This window comes from Centruroides sculpturatus, unplaced genomic scaffold (genome assembly GCF_000671375.1).
Source record: "Centruroides sculpturatus isolate CEXI.00-Female unplaced genomic scaffold, Cexi_2.0 scaffold146, whole genome shotgun sequence".
In the NCBI taxonomy this organism is placed as follows: Eukaryota; Metazoa; Arthropoda; class Arachnida; order Scorpiones; family Buthidae; genus Centruroides; species Centruroides sculpturatus.
The window spans coordinates 266,232-285,353 of NW_019384292.1; the positions used below are offsets into that span (position 1 = coordinate 266,232).

General features: G+C 30.3%; 1 protein-coding gene across 2 annotated transcripts in view; it reads right to left on the bottom strand.

The window, feature by feature from the left end:
* The window catches only part of LOC111630220 (cGMP-dependent 3',5'-cyclic phosphodiesterase-like), a 39,988-nt gene that overhangs the window by 7,158 nt on the left and 13,708 nt on the right, over window positions 1-19,122 (bottom strand). For both annotated transcript variants that reach the window (XM_023374634.1, XM_023375302.1), the window contains 15 exons: window positions 17,811-17,874; window positions 17,599-17,683; window positions 17,454-17,511; window positions 17,295-17,376; window positions 16,138-16,172; window positions 15,945-16,057; window positions 15,787-15,864; window positions 12,443-12,565; window positions 12,296-12,366; window positions 12,047-12,172; window positions 10,620-10,707; window positions 8,367-8,414; window positions 7,360-7,434; window positions 6,445-6,544; window positions 4,705-4,817 (listed from right to left, as the gene is read on the bottom strand). In XM_023374634.1, coding sequence (XP_023230402.1) covers window positions 4,705-4,817; window positions 6,445-6,544; window positions 7,360-7,434; window positions 8,367-8,414; window positions 10,620-10,707; window positions 12,047-12,172; window positions 12,296-12,366; window positions 12,443-12,565; window positions 15,787-15,864; window positions 15,945-16,057; window positions 16,138-16,172; window positions 17,295-17,376; window positions 17,454-17,511; window positions 17,599-17,683; window positions 17,811-17,874 — 1,259 coding nt within the window. The remainder of the gene's footprint in view (window positions 1-4,704; window positions 4,818-6,444; window positions 6,545-7,359; window positions 7,435-8,366; window positions 8,415-10,619; window positions 10,708-12,046; window positions 12,173-12,295; window positions 12,367-12,442; window positions 12,566-15,786; window positions 15,865-15,944; window positions 16,058-16,137; window positions 16,173-17,294; window positions 17,377-17,453; window positions 17,512-17,598; window positions 17,684-17,810; window positions 17,875-19,122) is intronic.

Below are 19,122 nucleotides of genomic sequence, written 5' to 3' on the forward strand. Positions count from 1 at the left end.
GATGTGTGATGGGTTCCGCGAACAGACCGACACAAAATAAAAGAAACGAATTAAATAAAATAAAATCCGGTTCCCTTTTATTATCGCCAGAAAGAATCGAAGCAGGTTCTTTATGGATCCCAACTTCTCGAGTACAAACACTCGTACAGGCTTGCCGTCTATTACAACAAAGATATCACGTGCTATACGTGACCCGACAATCAAGCGCGTGTAGATCTAAAACTAGAACTTAACCTACTTATAACTATCGAAAGAAAGATTAGATAGGAGAGAAGATAGAACAAGACAGAAATACCCGGGTTTCCTTTCCTAACGTACGTATAATACTGGGGTGAGATACCACTCTTTGTTTTCGTCGTGACTCCTTTGGTCGTCAGCGTCCTTTCTTTTCCTTGCACCACGTGTCCCTTCTTGACTCTCCGTAACACACTCACTTCACGCACTCTCACGCTGCTCGAGGACGATCCTTTCTACCACCTTGCCTTCTCTCGTCCTGGTACAAGAATGAGTTCCCTTTCCTTCCTGCAAGACCCCCTGGGTCTTCCTCCTATTGTTCACCGGGCTTTTCTTCGAAATGGTAATCCCACCCCAAGGGTAAGCGGATTAGAAGGGAAAATTTAGAAAATAATCAAGATAAAGAACAAAAGAGTTTCTAAGACTAACTTATATTACATAGAAAACTATAAATTATATGGCCGATGGCCACAAGTTAATTTTTTTTAACATCATACATGAATTGTAAACATTTTTTTCTATATCCCCTTAGATGGGATATACGAAATTGTAATATTACTGGTTTAACATTGAAATCCATGAGTAACATAAAATCGGAGAGCAGAATAAAAATATAAAATATTTTAGTAGATTTTTTTAAACTCCTGTCAACTATACAGAACTATCATAAAAACATACCAGTAAATTCTTATCAGTTGAGTTAAGTTATAAATCTACTCGCGATTCATGTAATCAGGCGAGGGCGACCAAATATATAGCGGACAGGCGGCTAATGGCCCAGAACCGGTCCTAGATAGAATTGGATGCAGTATACGTGTAGCATCCACCCAAGGTCCTAGGCTTCTACCAGCTAAACCGGGTGAGATTGGTGCTCTGTAAAGCACATGCATGAACCTGGCTTTTTGAATGCTGACAATATCGCACTTCCACTTTGCCAATAATATTTGAATATACAATAGCAATCTTATCTTTTTTCTCACGTGTAGTATAGGAATTTGTAATAAGATACATAATGCGGTTATAATAAACTATTGTGCGATTATTTTCATATAATTAAAATTACTATGTATTTATTTTTTTAGAAAATACAAGGGAAGCAGTGCATCCACCGCTTCCAATGATGGTATGCCACTGGTACATACATTAAAAGTGTTAAGAGGAGTGACATAAAAGAGAGAGAGGGGGAGAGGGTTGTAAGATTACAGCTCATAGATAAATTTCCACATGGGGAAGGAATCTACACCACAAGTTTGTAGCAGCATTTTTTCTGGTGGCTTTGTATATCTCTAACAGTTCCAAATACGTGAGCCAGCAATGAAAGTATCTGTGACAATTCACTACTTCTACTCAACTCTAAGAGAGTTCATTCATTTTTATGAGTAATGTATATTCATAAAATGTGCATGATTTTTAGGGAAAAAGTCAGGGAATTTTCATGTATTCCCAATTTTTCATAAATAAAAGTTAACAAATATCAAATTATTATAGCAAAACATTTTATAAAAAACTCTTCTATTCCTTCTAAATTAAATAGACCACAGAGGTTCTAATTAACTGCAGCATGTAACTAGTAAGCAGTTAGTCTTTGAAAATAGCACAATTAAAACATTCTGTGAATATTGGATTTTATACAGACATTTTTCCCTGTTTGTACACGGTTTGTTCAAAAAGTAATGCATCAGAATTCATTTTGCTGCTAGTATGAAACATACAATTGTAAAACTTGAGCATCTCCTAGCTGTTACCTTCAGCTATTCATGTTATTATTCAACAAATTCTCTGTCCTTGCCTTTAGCCATATACCAGCTTGATATCACTCCTAATTCTGTGCATGTAACCACTTCCTCATAGCACTGACAATATCTTCATCTGACTGGAACTTGTATTGTTCACTTGCATCATCAGATGCAAGCCAAGAACTCATCACCATCAAACTCGTAGCATTGCAAGAGTTCCAATGCAATGGTTTTTCTTGCTGCTTTTTGGTCAACCATGAGTTGCTTTGGAATCAATCCTGAACACACTTTGACATACTCATGTTCACGGATGATTTGATGAACATGTGTGACACTAATGCACAAGCATTCTTCCAGCTGCTGAACTTAATGCATCATTCCTCCTAAATCATTTCATCAATGTGCTGCATCATGGCTGCCATGACAGCTGTGGCAGGACTACCACTTTGCACCAAATCACAGATATCTGCCATTCCTATTGTCGTTGACTTCGCACATTTCATCCAACCAGTGGTGATATTCAGCGGGTTCGCACAGGTTCGGCCGAACCCGTTGTTAACATTTTCGAAGTTTTCCGAACCCGTTGTTAAATACACGTAACGTTTCTCAGTGGTTTTGTTTCTTTTAAAAAATAATATTAAAATATACGTATTATACTCTGTAACACTACTAGAGCCTTATACTATGTTCGCCTGGTGCAATCTCCATCGACCATGCGATTGAACCTCGTTTCAGTCGAGATTGAAACGAGGTTCAATCACAATCGACTCGAGAGAGTTCTCGAAACTAGATCCAGTCATAAGAGAGATCCCACAATCCCACGCGCACGAGAAAATGCAAGATGGCTGCGGAACACGTGTCGAGCTATCGACAGCGAAATAAGAAAGATATTGTATTTCGAGAGACGATGACATCTGTCTATTATTATAATAATACCTAACGATAAAATAAATGATTTAGAAAAAGTTTTTCTTGTGTAACTGCTTTCCCTATGACTTTTTCTGATTAAAAAAAAGCCAATTTTTATGTTTATATAATATTTTGAATGAAAAATATTAAAATATGTACAAAATAAACCATTTTGAACACTCTTTTTTATTATTTATTTAAAAAAATATAGTTCGGGCATAAACAATGTTAAATTTTAACTGACTTAATTTTGCTAACGCATCTTTTTTATTTATATGGGTATCTTAAGGTCAGGTTTTGCGCTAATGTTGCTAATGCAGCATTTGAGCGAAAAAAAAATTGTGAAGGAAAAATATTAAAATATGTACAAAATAAACCATTTTGAACACTCTTTTTTATTATTTATAAAAAAAATATAGTTCGGGCATAAACAATGTTAAATTTTAACTGACTTAATTTTGCGAACGCAACTTTTTTATTTATATAAGTATCTTAAGGTCAGTTTTTTTGCGCTAATGTTGCTAATGCACCATTTGAGCAAAAAAAAAATTGTTAAGGAAAAATTTTCTGTTAGCGAACCCTTTGTTAAATATTTCAAATATCACCACTGCATCCAACAACTGATGGTGCTTTGATTGACAGCTGCAGTACCATAGACACCACACAATCATTTGTGAATGTTTCCAACAGTTTCCATCAGCAACGAGGAATTTTATCATTGCATGCTGCTTGGAACATACATCACTGACATTTGCCATTTTTCAACAAAGCTCTAGAGGTCCCACCTAATGGGGAACTTGAAATTTTCTACAATGCTACCAAAGCTTCCAGGTACAACTCCTCAAAGTGGAGCCATGTCACAGTCTTTGTTTTCCAGATCTAAATTATAGTGCATTACTATTTGAACGACCCTTGTAACATTTTGGAAATATAAAATACTTATTTTAAAAGGCACTTTGATAAAAACATAACCCTCTAAAAAATGGAAATCTGTTAAAGTAGAAAGTTCAGGCCAATACTATTGCATTCTGTTTAAGACAGATTTTAACATATATGAATAATTAATATGAAACATAATTCAGTTAATTAACATAGTAAATGCATATAATATCCTAATTACTGGGCTGCAATTTGAAAATTGCAGACCTATACATTCCCACTGTACTGTACATCTATACATCTATACACTATATATCTGTCCTTCATTAATCTTGAGAATGGAGTTAGATAGATAAAAATTGAGACCAGATACAGAAAGTTTAGGAACCAGAAGCCCTGTTTAACCCTGCAGTTTACAACATCAGAATCACTCGTTAATGTGCAATGTGAGTAATCTTCAGGAGCTGTGAAACTGTGGTTGCTGTGGAAGAAGTGACAATGACTATGCTGTAGTGAGGATAGGAAGAATTTGAGTATCAGTTAGATATTTGCCTAGTGACATGTGGTGCAACAAACTTTCCAGTCTGGACTGGAAGTCACACCTCGTGTTGCATATAATTTTTTATATTTTGTTAATATAATCTGATTTTATAAATTAAAAGATTATTAAAACCTGCAGGCCATTGTGATGATGTCATAATAAATAATTGCTTGTTCATTTATGCATATTACTTTAGATTCTCCACAGAGAAATTAAAATGAGGTGTTCTCTTATTAAAATAAACTTAAAAATCGCCATGGAATATAACTTTTAATTTCTATATAGTTAATGCATTTGTTTAAATAGAATAATTAAAGTAATAAATAAATATTTAATTATTATATAATAAAATAACTTAATAATCTATAGTTTAATATATAAAATAACTTTTAAAAAGATACATACAGCTATGGTTTTACACATTTTCCAATCTTTTGTCTGATCCGATAAATCGCATGAAGTAATAAGAAGATTAAGTAGCAAAATATGATGTCGTTCATTTTTATAATCGTAGCCATCTAGAACATTTTTAAATTTTTAATAAGGTAAATCATTTTGAATATTTTATTTAATAAATAACAATGAATACAGCTACGTATAGTACTTCGGGCTAAGCATATTAAGCATAAAAAAATGTACAAGTATGCAATTGTGTAAAAATTATCAGTTGAAATGTTGTGCCAATGTTTGAAAATCTTAACTGTAAAAAGAACTCAGTCTTATTATTAGTTATGTGATTAATGAAGGCTAACAACCAGGGCCATCCAAAGCTTGTATGGGCCTAGGGTAGAGAGGGCCATGTTTTCTTTTTAGACAAATGAAATTTCTTTATTAATAAAAAGCAGTCTTAAAGATTTTATATTCTGTTAGTAAAAAAGCATTAATTTTATAAAATTAATACTTTCTGGGCTCAGGGGAAAAATTTCCATCTCTCTTTTCATACATAATGATAGATTGTTATCTATATACTAATCATTTACATAACTTCTTTTGAATTAAAAATTTCTACCATTTCTTTATTATTTTTATTAATGATTTTATATTTAATTTATTCCACACAATTCACATGTGGTGACAATGGCTATACTGTAGCAAAATATAGGAAAAATTTGAGTATTGGTTGGATGTGTGCATTGTGACACATGTGCACAAATTGGGAAACTATAATGAGCAAATGTGACACTTGAACAGTTTTACAATGTTTCATGTACATTACAATGTTCTTGGATAATAATTAACATAATTACAATAATTTAAAATGGTAGCATCCTTTTTGGAAGACCTGTACTCTTCTGAAGAGAGTATAATGCCTTTACTCTTCTGAAAGAAGAGTAAAGGCATAATACTATATTTTCATGAAAATTACCCCCATGTTATGTGTTTAAAAAACTATTTGAAAGGGGATTGTGTGTATTATGCAATAGATCAGGTTATATGCCAATTTTAAATTGCAATTACAAACTTGCTCCTATGGAAATGTGAGGTTCACATTAGACAAATTATGCAAAAGTTTTATTTTCATTTTAACAATTTTAAGCAGAATTATATACATAAAAATACAGTAATCAAATTAAAATACAAACTCTTATTCTAAATGAAGTTTAATAGAGATATACTTATATACCTTCTAATATTTTATGAATTTCTTTCACTCTCCGAAAATGATTGGCAAGATCCGTAGCTANGAAAAAATGTGACACTTGAACAGTTTTACAATGTTTCATGTACGTACATTACAATGTCCTTGGATAATAATTAACATAATTACAATAATTTAAAATGGTAGCATCCTTTTTGGAAGACTTGTACTGTTCCAAAAAGAGTATAATGCTTTTACTCTTCTTTCAGAAGAGTAAAAGCATTATACTATATTTTCATGCAAATTACCCTCATGTTATGTGTTTAAAAAACTATTTGAAAGGGTATTGTGTGTATTATGCAATAGATCAGGTTATATGCCAATTTTAAATTTCAATTACAAACTTGCTCCTATGGAAATGTGAGGTTCACATTAGACAAATTATGCAAAAGTTTTATTTTCATTCTAACAATTTTAAGCAGAATTATATACATAAAAATACAGTAATCAAATTAAAATACAAACTCTTATTCTAAATGAAGTTTAATAGAAATATACTTATATACCTTCTAATATTTTATGAATTTCTTTCACTCTCCGAAAATGATTGGCAAGATCCGTAGCTAAGATGAGTAATTGCAAATAGTCGAGACATTGAGTGTATTCCTAAAATAATTAAAAAAAATTAATTGAAGAACGTTTTAAATATGGGTTTTTAGGAATATATACAAAAATTTGTATGAAAAAGACTAGATTTGTTTTTTGTAATAAACTTCAAAACATGTTTGACTGAAAATTGAAGAGTGGTCAAAGATTTTTTGCCAGGGATTGTATGTATAGATAAAACCATACGTACATAATAATTAGAAATTAATAATATATGTATTTATTTCTAATTATTAAATTCATCAAGAGATAGCAGCCTAACCACCTACTTCTAAACAAATTGTTTTGATACTGATTACTAAGAAAACTTAAAATATAGCCTAATAAAATCTAGCAGATCATTTGAAAATGCCATTTTCAGTTTTTATTTATACATTCCATTACAAAAAATATCAACAGGCTTTAAAGCCATCATGCAAAAGGCTGCCTTGTGGGCCTTCTTAGTGCCGACAAGGCAGCTGGGTGGTGAAAACAAAACCTGATATATCCAGTTGGATCACCACCCAAAAAATTTCCTAGAGTTTTTTGGACCATCCAGACTTGATCCTAAGTCCCCCAAATGACTTAAGTTGCAATATTATAATGAAATTTTTATTTTTTTTTACTACCATTACACATGCATCGTTTGATTATTTGAGTCTACCAGGGGGCTGACAAACACCCACCTTTAACTGCTCAGGAAATTAATCTCAAAGATGAGTAAATATTTAGAACTTATATGTGGAAAATAGTGATAAAACTATCTAAACAACAATTTTCAAATGATATACACAATTTAAAAGAGAAAATAATAAAATTAATTATTAAATATTTACCTTTTGTGAAAGATTTTCAAATATGTTACAACCGTCGGAATGTAAAATAGCCATAGTTTGAGAAAAATGATGCATCTAGAAAAATTAATATTAATTTAATTACATTTCAAAATAACATATATTTGTTTGAAAATCAACAATTCATGTTTTTAATAATTATTAAATACTGTACAAAAAGTTTTCCATTAAGTACATAATTTACTTATTTATTCTTAGAATTTTTTCTAATCCTTCAAATCATGGGCGTCTAATGGGCTGGGAAAAATGGGTCACTTGCCCCTCTGGTATAGAGTAAAAAATTTCGTAAATTATAATCACAAAACTAATTGAGATACGTAACCTTACACCCACGACTGTGGGATACTTCATCTTGTCTTTTTGTATTGATGCAATACTGTATTCTATAATCTACTTATAGAAACAAACAATACATTTCTGAACAAACCACCAATATTTCGATGAATAAAATCACCAAATACTGGTTGCGGGTTTGCGCTTGACCAATAGGTTGGGCACTTGAGAGTTTTCCAGGTTTTCTGTAGTTATCTAACACCTAAATAGGAGTCTATTAAAGTGCTTTTTGCTGCTTATTTGGTGTTAGGATATTTATTTGAACGGCATACTGTTGTATGAGTTATTTATTCATAAATAGAGACCAATTTCCCATAGAAAGTCCTCCTCCCTTGACAGATTGCATATTTCTTTAATTTAAATAAACTTTAATTTAATAGAAAAGTTTAATTTAGTTCCCTAAATTAAAAATTTTTTGCCATCTTTTTGAATATGGTACAAATTCAAATGTTATTTTTGTTGACCTAATACTCATTTGTGTGGTGTCTATTCATCCATAAGAGCACAATATATGTTTAGTATAATAGTAAATTATATTATGTTTATATATAAAACAGTATATCAAAAAAAAATTTATTGTTTTAAATATGATAAAGCGACTTATTTAAATCATTAATAAAAACTATTTATTTCTTTCTAATTTAACAAATACTTACTTCCATAACAGAACTTTCTGAACTATAAACAGCTCCTAAATCAGTTTTCTGTTATAAAATAATAAATATTTTCATAAATATGTAAAAAAAATTAATTTTTGCACGTATAATTACTTGTATAAAGATTATAATATGATAATTATAGCATAGAGACACTTATGAACTGTTTTGTGATATAATTTCTTTTAATAAAATATAAAATTATAATAATTTCAAAGATAATAATGTCTGAACAACAGACACTAATAGAAACATAAAATATGATCATTGTTTGAAGATTATTTTGAATGCATTTCAAAAAGAAATGTTTCTGAAATAAAATAGTCGAAAAAAATAAGGAAAAATGACTGTCATTTATTGCTGTGACTGGCTTAAATGTCTAAATTGTTTATCTCTTGTATCTCCTTTCCTTATCTTCCCATTATAAAGTTACTGTAAGCCATCTTTTATTGAACTGAGCTAAAGATAAGAAATTGAACAATGTTAAAATTGAAAAAATAAACCATTTTTTAAGTGCAATTGTTTTCAAAATTTTCAAATAAGTTTCAAAACACCAGCACAGAACATAAAGAAGATTGGCATCTTATTTCCAAGACTCAATACAGTGGTACCTCAGAATATGAAATTAATCTGTTCCGAAACTGAGATTGTATCATGAAAATGTCGTAAGGTGAATCATTTTCCCCATATGATTACATGTAAAACCAAATAATTCGTTCCAACATGAAAAACACACTCAAATTAAAGCTAAGTAGTACATTAAAAAAATAATAACTATAGTAAGGAAAACACTGAAAAATGCGTTTTGTAGTTGTAAATGTATAAATAATCATAAGAGAATAATAATTCATTAAAAAAAATGTAGTTTTATTTGCACTTTACCTTTGAGCATAGACGACAGTGGAGGTGTAAACTGGTGGCAGAAGAGAGGGAGAAGGGAAATGATATTTAAACTTAACTTACATAGCATAATGTAACAATAACTTAAAAATAACTTAGAAAAGATTAAAAAATTAGTGTTGTTTTATGTTTTTTTTTTAAAATTTTTATTCACTGTTTTTTATTTTCTTTCCTTCACTTCCACCAGCACTTTCACTGGACAGAGGTCACTTGGTAAAATATCTATCCAAAGAGGTTTGGCTTTGCCTACTTCTTAAAATGTTTCTAAAATGACTTAGGCAAATGTCATTACTCTGAGCATGAATACAACCAGTGTGAACCTTTTTGGGATGTTTCTTTTCAATAAAATCAGTCACTTTCTGATAATACCTCGAGATTTCCTTTATCGAGCGAGATCCTTCCATGACGAAGCAAACATGTAGACTGAGACCAATGAACAAAAGTGAATAAAAAAGGCGCTGCGAACTAATGTAACATCGTATGATGAGTTTTTGTTCATATCGTGGAGCAAAAATATGTTTGAATTTCATGTCGTATCCTGAAAATTTTGTATGCTGGGGCGTTCGTATCCTGAGATACCACTGTATTAATTTTCCCTCACTTGTAAAACCACTTAAAAGGGGGTTTCTTTGGATGAATAAACTAAAATGTTATGTCCTTCTGATGCTCACCCAAGTTCAAGAATTACTCAGAAACAATTCATTCTCGGATGTTTTATTTATATGCATTTCTGATCAGAATTCTCGCTGATCCCTCTTCAGTAATCAGTACAATCTGTGACAGAGCTTACACCAATAATTTGTACTCATAGAAATCAATCAGAGTACAGTAACATTTTAGTTTATTTGTCCAAAGAAGCCTCTTTTAAGTGATTTTAAAAGTGAAAAATTACATCTAGTAAATATAGTTAATTTTAACTTCTTATTAATTTTCTCTGTTTCCTTGTTTCCTTGGATCTCTCCTTCACTACTCATATTTCTATCTGATTCTATCACTGTTATATAAAATAAGGGTATTAAAATTATGCTAATTTGAAGAGATTCTATTCTTTATGCTTCTTCAAACAACATTATACATAAAAGAATTCTTAAAAAGTATTCCAAAACTACAATCTTTCACTATTCGAATTTTGCAATGGTAAAGACCCAAGAAAGTCTTCCGAAAGAAGTAAAACATTAGTGCAAGACTGAAATTATTTGCTGGAAAGAGTGAGTAAGGCTATAGTTTAGCCATATAGTGAACATTTTGAAATTACTTTATCTAAATAAAAAAGAAAACAAAGGTAAGTCTCCTTAAAAATTATTAACATTAATATTGTTTAATAATAGAAAAAAGGTAGAAATAATTTCTTACTAATCTATGCTGGAATGAATTCGTTGTACCTCGATGATCCAAGTCATGACAAATACATGCAACAAACAGTGTAAAACATTCCAAGGCCCTGTAGAAAAATTTTAATTTTTTTTCAATAAAAACAATACTGACTATAGGAAATTAATTTTAATTTTATTTTAACTTTTCTTAATATTGTACACTGTTTATTTTAAGAAGTCCATTTTTATTACCGATTAAAGGTTTTTTGAGACAATAACATTTTGTCTTTGGATCCAAAACCTAAGTACAGTGTTTGAACTATAAATACAGAACAAGTTTAAGGAATAAAAGTTGGTAGTATTGAGCTAGCAAAATCAAATTCTTGCTTATGAATGCCTCCACAAATGTATTCTTTACAGTTCAATTAAACTTTGATCAAAATGGCATTTTTTAATTTGAAGTGTACTTAGACTCATGACCTGAAGACAAGATATTACTTGTCTCAAAAGATCTTTAATCTATAATAATAATAATGGGTTTCTTAAACCACATAGTATACGATATAGAGAGTACATTTATGGAGCAACTCATAAACAAGAAGATAATTTTATTTTATGATTTTTCTTAATTAAAAAGTTGGCTTATACAAGGTGATTCACTCGTTTCATGCTCATCTTTTCAGTTTACACAAAAATATTCCACATTATAAGTGTTCGGTCCCGAGTGAATCAACTTCTAGAAGCCAACTTTTTATTAAAGAAGAGAGTGAACACTTATTCTGGGAATATCTCCATATAAAATGAAAAGATGAGGATGGAATATGAATGGAACGATTCTTTATTTCATGACGGAGCAATCGACCAAGGCAGTACATTTTACATTACATGTTTTTCAAATGGGACTATGCAATGAGATTATGAACAGTGTTCGGTCCTGAGTGAATCACCCTTTTTAAGAGTAGATAATATTTTATGTATATAATAATAAATAACATATGATAAATTATTAATAACAGTAGCATATAAGATATTTAATTTACACATGTGTCCAAAACTTAAGGATGAACACAGTTGTTAGTGGTAGTTAGAAAAAGTCTTGGTGACAAGCCTGCCATGATATTGCGAGTGCTGTATCACAGTTCGAGGCAGACATATTCCATACCAACAAGTCTCTCTGCCTGGATATTGGTAAACACTTTCCATCCACTCTCTACCTATGTCCAACTTCTGTATTTTTTTCACCAAAGATTTAGTTTTATTGATTTGATTTGTAAAGTCCTATAAGTTATGCATTATCCTATGTTAGATGTCAAGTAATACAGTTCTTGTCACATTTGTCTGTATTTGTCTACAGTTCTCTCTATTCGTGTACAAACATCATCTGTCATTAATTATTGGACACGTGTTTTGAATAACTCATCTACTACAAATGACGAATTAATAATAATAAAGTAAATAATGACTTACATCAAGTGTGTTTCCTGAAGATTAGTGATTTTAAGAAGCAAATAGCAAAAATGTGCAACAGAAAAAGCATGCATCCAGTTGTGATAGGGAAGATCTCTATACCCTTTCTTTACCATTAAGATAAATCTAAGCAAAAAAATGTATGTATTTAGAATTAATTTTCTGTGATAATTTTGCACAATAAATCAATAATACATTTTTAAATAATAAATTAAAATAAAAAAATATATATTTTCAGTAATTATTCACCTGGCTAATGTTAATTTTGGTATTCTCCAACGTTGAATCATTCCTAAATCTTCAAACATTGCTAGAGTAATCTTCAAAATAAATAACGTTATATTATTTATAACTTTTAATGAAAAACTCATAAATAAAGTAATTATATTTTCATACTAATGCAGTATCCGAATCAGGAGTCTGTCTAGGATTGTAAGAAAATGTAACAAAATCCTTGTGAATCTCCAATGGCAAAGGAATGGAAGCTTGTGCTAATGTAATGACTTCTTCTTCTGGTATCTTTAAAAATAAGAAAGAAATCTGTTAAAACAGTACATATTTAATTAAAATCTCAGAATTCTTACAACAAGATTAAATATACAGAGTGCAGTAAAGTCCTTATATACCAGCTTGTGAATGATGCACAAGTAATGAATGCAGTACAAAGACATAGAAGAATGTGAAATACTCCTATTATAAATAAACAAATAATAAATAATAACTGTATATGTATGTGGGAGACACAATAAGGGTTTGGACATTGTGGGTATGTGTTTCTTTCAAAACTGAATTTTAAATGCTTTTATTCTAAAAATTTAATCTACTTAATGTAATTAATTTGAAAATTATTCTTGAATTATAGAAAAATAACTGAAATTCAGAATGCTTTAGAAATAATCTTCTAAGTTACATAAATATTCATATTTGTAATGTTTATGAATATGAATATTAATGTAGGAATAAAATAATATAAATAAAACTTTTAAACACATGTTTTAATTTTAAATTTATTCTGGTATATTTAAAATTCATCCTGTGGGGAAGTACTCGATCTTTAGAGTGTTCCCTGTGCAGGAACAAAACAAAAAGAAACTTCAAAGAAATAAATCACACACTCTATGACTCCGATGCAAGGAACTTAAAGTTTATTTTAGTCCTTCCGATCACTTCTGTCCTTTTGCTATAACAAACACTAAAACAAAGTACACAACACACAAATAGGAAGAAACTCGCAACTCTCTCGTCTACATGTCTTCTCTCTTTTTTTCTTTCTTCCTCTAAAATCCCTCTTCTTCCATTGAGCATGCACGATCTCCCTCTCCCCCTCCTTGATCCGGGTTTTTTGATTGTCATCGAGAATGCCCATCCGTTCTTTACCCTGTGGCCCATCCAAGAAGCTGGTTATGCAACAGAACACGTGGTCTTCAGACAACAATCCACATACATAAAATACAGAGAATTTAAAAGTCATGTTAACACTTGAATGGAAAAATATTTATATTTTATTTTCTTTTTCTTTTTTTCAAACATAATGGGAGACAGGTTAACACTACAAGAAAGAAGAGTGATAGCAAGCTTGATGGAGGTATTTTGTACAGTACCTCCCACTATAATCTGAGGAAAGTTCCAAGGACAATTTCAATGAAACCCATTAAGCCATAAAACAAATTGTTGTATATATGAAAAGTTTGTTCAGACTGGTCAGTTGTGACAGTGCATGTTGATGACAATGGGCAACAAATTAAGATCTCATATAAATAACATTCCACATGTGATAAATGTTTATTAATGTTGAATAAATATGTAAAAAGTCCTGTAGAACTAAGTCTGTGGAACTAACAAAAAAAAAACGAACAAGTTGGCTTGATAATAATTTGGGACTTTTAATCCCTTCTCATTGACGAGTCACAAATATATACATGGGATATAAGCTATCACGCAATTGACAACCTAACACGTGACAATAACAATATAAAACTTCATGCAATACACATTCCTCTTTCTTTCCTCCTCTCTCTTCAGGGGCTCCTTGACATATGACAATCGACAGGCACATAAACAAAATAAAAAAAAAACCTGTACTCATGACACACTTATTGGACATGTATAAACAAAAAAAAAACTAAGGTGCTTGGACGAGGCTCCCTCCTCCAATGCTTCTTTCCCTGAGTACGTTCTCGATCAATGTTAGAATGTTCCTCTTTCGATGGAGATATATTGCTATCTCATGGCCTTTTCCCAATCTTGGGTCATCTCACACTACTCCTCTCCTGGTCAACATGCCATTGTCCCATTGTTCAAATAATGTCACTGGATGCTATCTCTCTCGATTTTGTATAGTTCACAGGTGGCAAAAACAAAGCAAAAATAAAAAAGGCCCTACCATATGTAGATCCTGAGCTTTTATACGTTGCCAAGCAGATAGCCTCAATAATTTAACATAATTATTTTCAATTTAAGTAACATCAGTTCACTATGATATATGATAAGAATAATCTCTTGAAAACATTTTTTTAAAGACCTGTTCATAAATAAATAAATAAAGTCAAGCCTCCAATATGACACTCACGGGAACAGAGAATTGTGTTAAATTATCAAGATCGTTGGATTACAGAAACATTACTCTTAAACTGATTTAATAAAAGGACAGAAATATTAGATTGTTTTTGTGACATTTTTATGTCAACAATTCATTTTTTGATATCTGTTTATAAAGATAACACTTGATTTAACAAAGATGATTCTTTTTCTTGAAAAAACAAAAAAGTTTAATAAATAAAATGGTTAAGACGATAAATATATTGGAAAATTCACACAATAATTGAAGAACATAAAAGATATCTTCGTGTTTTGTCCTTATTACACCTCAAAAATATAAGTCTTAAGGCAGAATCAACCTTTTATTGGAAGCTTTCATCTGTCTCAGTATATAAGATGTTAAATAAAAAATTTCCTCCAGTAATGGCACAATTATAAAAATATATTAATTTATTTATTTATTAATATATTACAATTGTCATCAAAGAAAATTTTTTATTTAATGTTTTGCATATTGAGACGGATGAAAGCCTCCAATAAAAAATTGACTCTGCCTTAAGATTTATGTTTTTGAGGTGTAATAAGGACAAAACATGAAGATATCTTTTGTATTCTTCAATTCCAGATTGATTGGAACAGCCCTGAGACTTTTGACAATAGAATAAATAAGCTCATTAACTTAACTAAACTATTGTAAATGGACATACACTTGTGGTTATGTGTTTCCAATGATCCTTAGGTGATCGTCGGATCAGAAAGGAGACATTATTACATGCATTAAATTATTATTCCGTAAAATAGTATGAGAATATAGAGTAGAAGGATATCAAATTATTGAATTTAACAAATACATTAAGACTACAGATGTTAAAAGCATTCCGAACAGTTGTGTTAAAATAAAGGCGATCTTAGATTTGGCTGTATATAAAACATTAAAACCAATTACAGCATGATAATAAAAATATTATTGTTTCTATAAAATGATTGCTTATTAATTTATATAATGTATTTTTAATAATTTCAGGTTACAAGACACTATAACTTATAAGAATTTTTATACACACATACTAGTATATAAATATTAATGCATGTAATTTAATTACATAGAAATTATTAATAAAATTTAATAAAATAAAACATTTTAAACACACACACACTATATATATATAATAAAGAATTTTAAAGTTTAAGTCTGCACTTACTTTCATATGATACATCATTAATTCATTTGCCAATCTACTTCTATGTTGAGCATCTCTTACTTTCTTCCACATTAAAGACTAAAAACCATTAAATTTTAATCTATTAAAAGAAATATTTAATCTAGATAATGGAAAATTAAACAAAAGGCAAATCTTACATGCATTATACTTATGGCACAATAAATAGAAAATGCATTTGCTATTTCTTCATCGAAATGAGTAAAATATCTGCCGTCCTTTTTATTGCATAATTCTGCGACCCCAACCACACCTACAAATAAAATTGAAGAATAATAAATAGATAAATATAGAATTTTAGAAAATTTAATACAGATAATTTTGTATATTTACCACTATCATCCTGAATTGGAAAACAAAGAATATTCCTATTAAGAATAAAAAATTTTATACATTCTTAGATGTTTTGAAACTGTATATATATGCAGTATTTAAATTAATAAACACTGCAAACACCTTAATAGAATGACTTCCAGGCACCAAATGTGCCTGGAAGTCATTCTACAAAGTATAAACTCTCCCTTTCCCCTCCTTTCTCCTCTCATCTTATGTCATACACCCTTCCCTCTATACACGTGTTCAACAATCCTGTGTTTTCTTAACAGTTTGCTGCCTGATGATGCCCGTTCAACATGGGCGAGAACATTCACACTTTGTTTAAAATATTGTTGCTGGTTTATTAGGTGTTTGCAGTGTTTATTAATTTATGCAGTAATTATTTAAATCAATATAAATTACAATTGTGATATAAATAAAAATAAGAAAATTGAATTTATAATAAAAAGCACTAAAAAGGTTTCAGGAGTCTTGAAAACTTTAATGAGTTACAAATTTTCTTTTTAAGATTAAATTTGTCTAATCAAAACACATCAGTACACTTAACCAGTTAAACAAGCACCATTTTCGTCCGTATCAGTCAGATATCCTCAGATTACTTAAGCCTGTTAAATAGAAAAACACCAAGAGGGTCATGAAAAATAAGATTGCCATCAACTTCAGGACAATCTGCCAATGGTGTGGAGAGCATGGTTCGAACTATAGTAAATCATTTCGTACATGCTCTTAGGTTTATTAATCAAAATATTCTTATTTTATTAATTATGTTACGTTTATTCGCTTCTTTTTTTAATAATATACATTCTCTACGTACTGCATGTGTCAGAACTTCGGCTGTTTAAAAATTCAATTTAAGTTTTGTATTTGATTTGGTATTCTGCTCTTTAATATGATTATATAACCTGAAGATGTACAATTGATATGGACAAAAACATTCATTATATTAAATATTTTCGATTTGTTTAACTGGTTTGGTACTGATGTGTTTTTAGATAATATATACCAGTATTAAGAATGTCTTTTTTTAGCAAGCCCGTTACTGGTTTGGCCTGATCCACAATGGGGCAGCTAAGTTGGAGGGCTGAGACCAATATAACCAGACGGACCAACCCAAAAATATTCTGGAGTAACTAATAAAAACAAATAAAAAATACCTTGTTTTAAAGCCTGTTACTTCGTCCATTTTGCGATAAAATAAAGGATGAGAATAAGCATCGTATATGTTGAGCATCTCACCTGAACAATTTTAAATTGTATAATTTTAACACTAATAAAAATTTCCAAATATTTCCGAACAATAGATACTTTCTTACCAGTAGTCGCAACGTGACCCGCAACGCCCTGATTTGCAGGAAGCCGAACATCTTTTGACTATGTTTGTAAAAATAAATCATCAGAGATATGTATATATATATTATAGTTTTATTTGTATATGATATTATTATTTGCATTACACACCTCTCCACCATCATCAGCCATGTTAGAATCAAATACTTTTGCTATAAGTTCATTTTGTTCCTTATCTAAAAGAAATAAAGAGCATCTACAAAGAAATTAAATTAAATTAAATAACTGGAATAATTTTAACAGTTTTATAGTTTTAAAATCATTAAAAAATTTTTATATTTATTTTTTATAATAAAATCAAATTAAGAAATATTTATTGAGACCTTTCGGCATTCGTTAAATTTCTTGCTTCTGTCATTATTTCACTTAATAATGCCGTAACATTATCTGTAATTAAAGTGAAATTACTTTTAGTATAAGCTATAATATATTTTATTTTTTTTTAAATCTGTATTGGTATGAGAATAATTTAATGCAGTAGAAACTTGAGTATCAAAAGCTCTGTATTATCTGAAACAGTAGGTTTGTGCATAGGTTTGTGCATACCACAAAGTACAAGATGAGCAGAAAAACACTCCTTTATTTCAAGTAGTTATAAAATCAAAATTTATTGGAATACGTTTATAAATATGGTGGCCGCAGATACATTAAATAAAAAAAAATTTATTTTGTCCGCAAACTCCGCTGTCCGCTCAACCAGAACCTGCCAAAACAGATGGATTGGCTGTACTGGATAGAGACCAGGTGTTCTACAAGTGGCCCCTAGATCACAGGATCTAACTGTTTGTGACTTTTTCCTTTTGGGATACTTGAAGGACAAAGTGTATGTACAGTACAGTACTTTACCTCCACTATCCACAAACTTGGATGATCTGCAGGGACACATCACTGAAGGTATAAACTCGATCACACCATATATGTTGCAGAGAGTCTGGTCTGAGCTAGATTATCACATGTTGCCAAGTAATAGGTGGGGTGGAGATTAAGTGTGTATGATATCAACCAATACCACATGAAACTTTATGAATTGATGCAACTGTAGCAACCAATGCGCAAGAATACTCCAATAAAGTTACATTCTATATCTGTTGGAAATCAAGGATTGTTTTTGTGATCACCTTGTATAATACATGCTATATAAATGCTATGTGCGTGCAGTTTACTGTACTGTACATACAGAGCATTTATATAGCATGATATATATACACATTTATATAGCATTCTATGTACAGTACGTGCAGTTTATTGCACATACAAGCACGAAATCTATATTGTAACCTTTGAACTAAGGATCCAATATGACAACTCCATAGGAAACATTGGTATACACACTGACCTTGTGTTTATAGACCCTGCAAATAGAGGTAGACGTAAGGTGTCATTTCTTAATGAAAGTAGTAACTATAATTTAACTTTTAAATTTAGAATTATCTACTTCTGTAGAATAATTTCTTCCCAATTAATTTGGCTGATTAGTAATACATCAAGTTAAATATAAATGCTTTATTTAAACTGTGAAAATTATAAGTTAAAATGCAGTCATAAGCTATCACTATTCAAGAAACATCAAATATTACTTATTATCATCATCAGTTTTAATAATTTTGTCTATAATTAATAAATATGTTCATTATA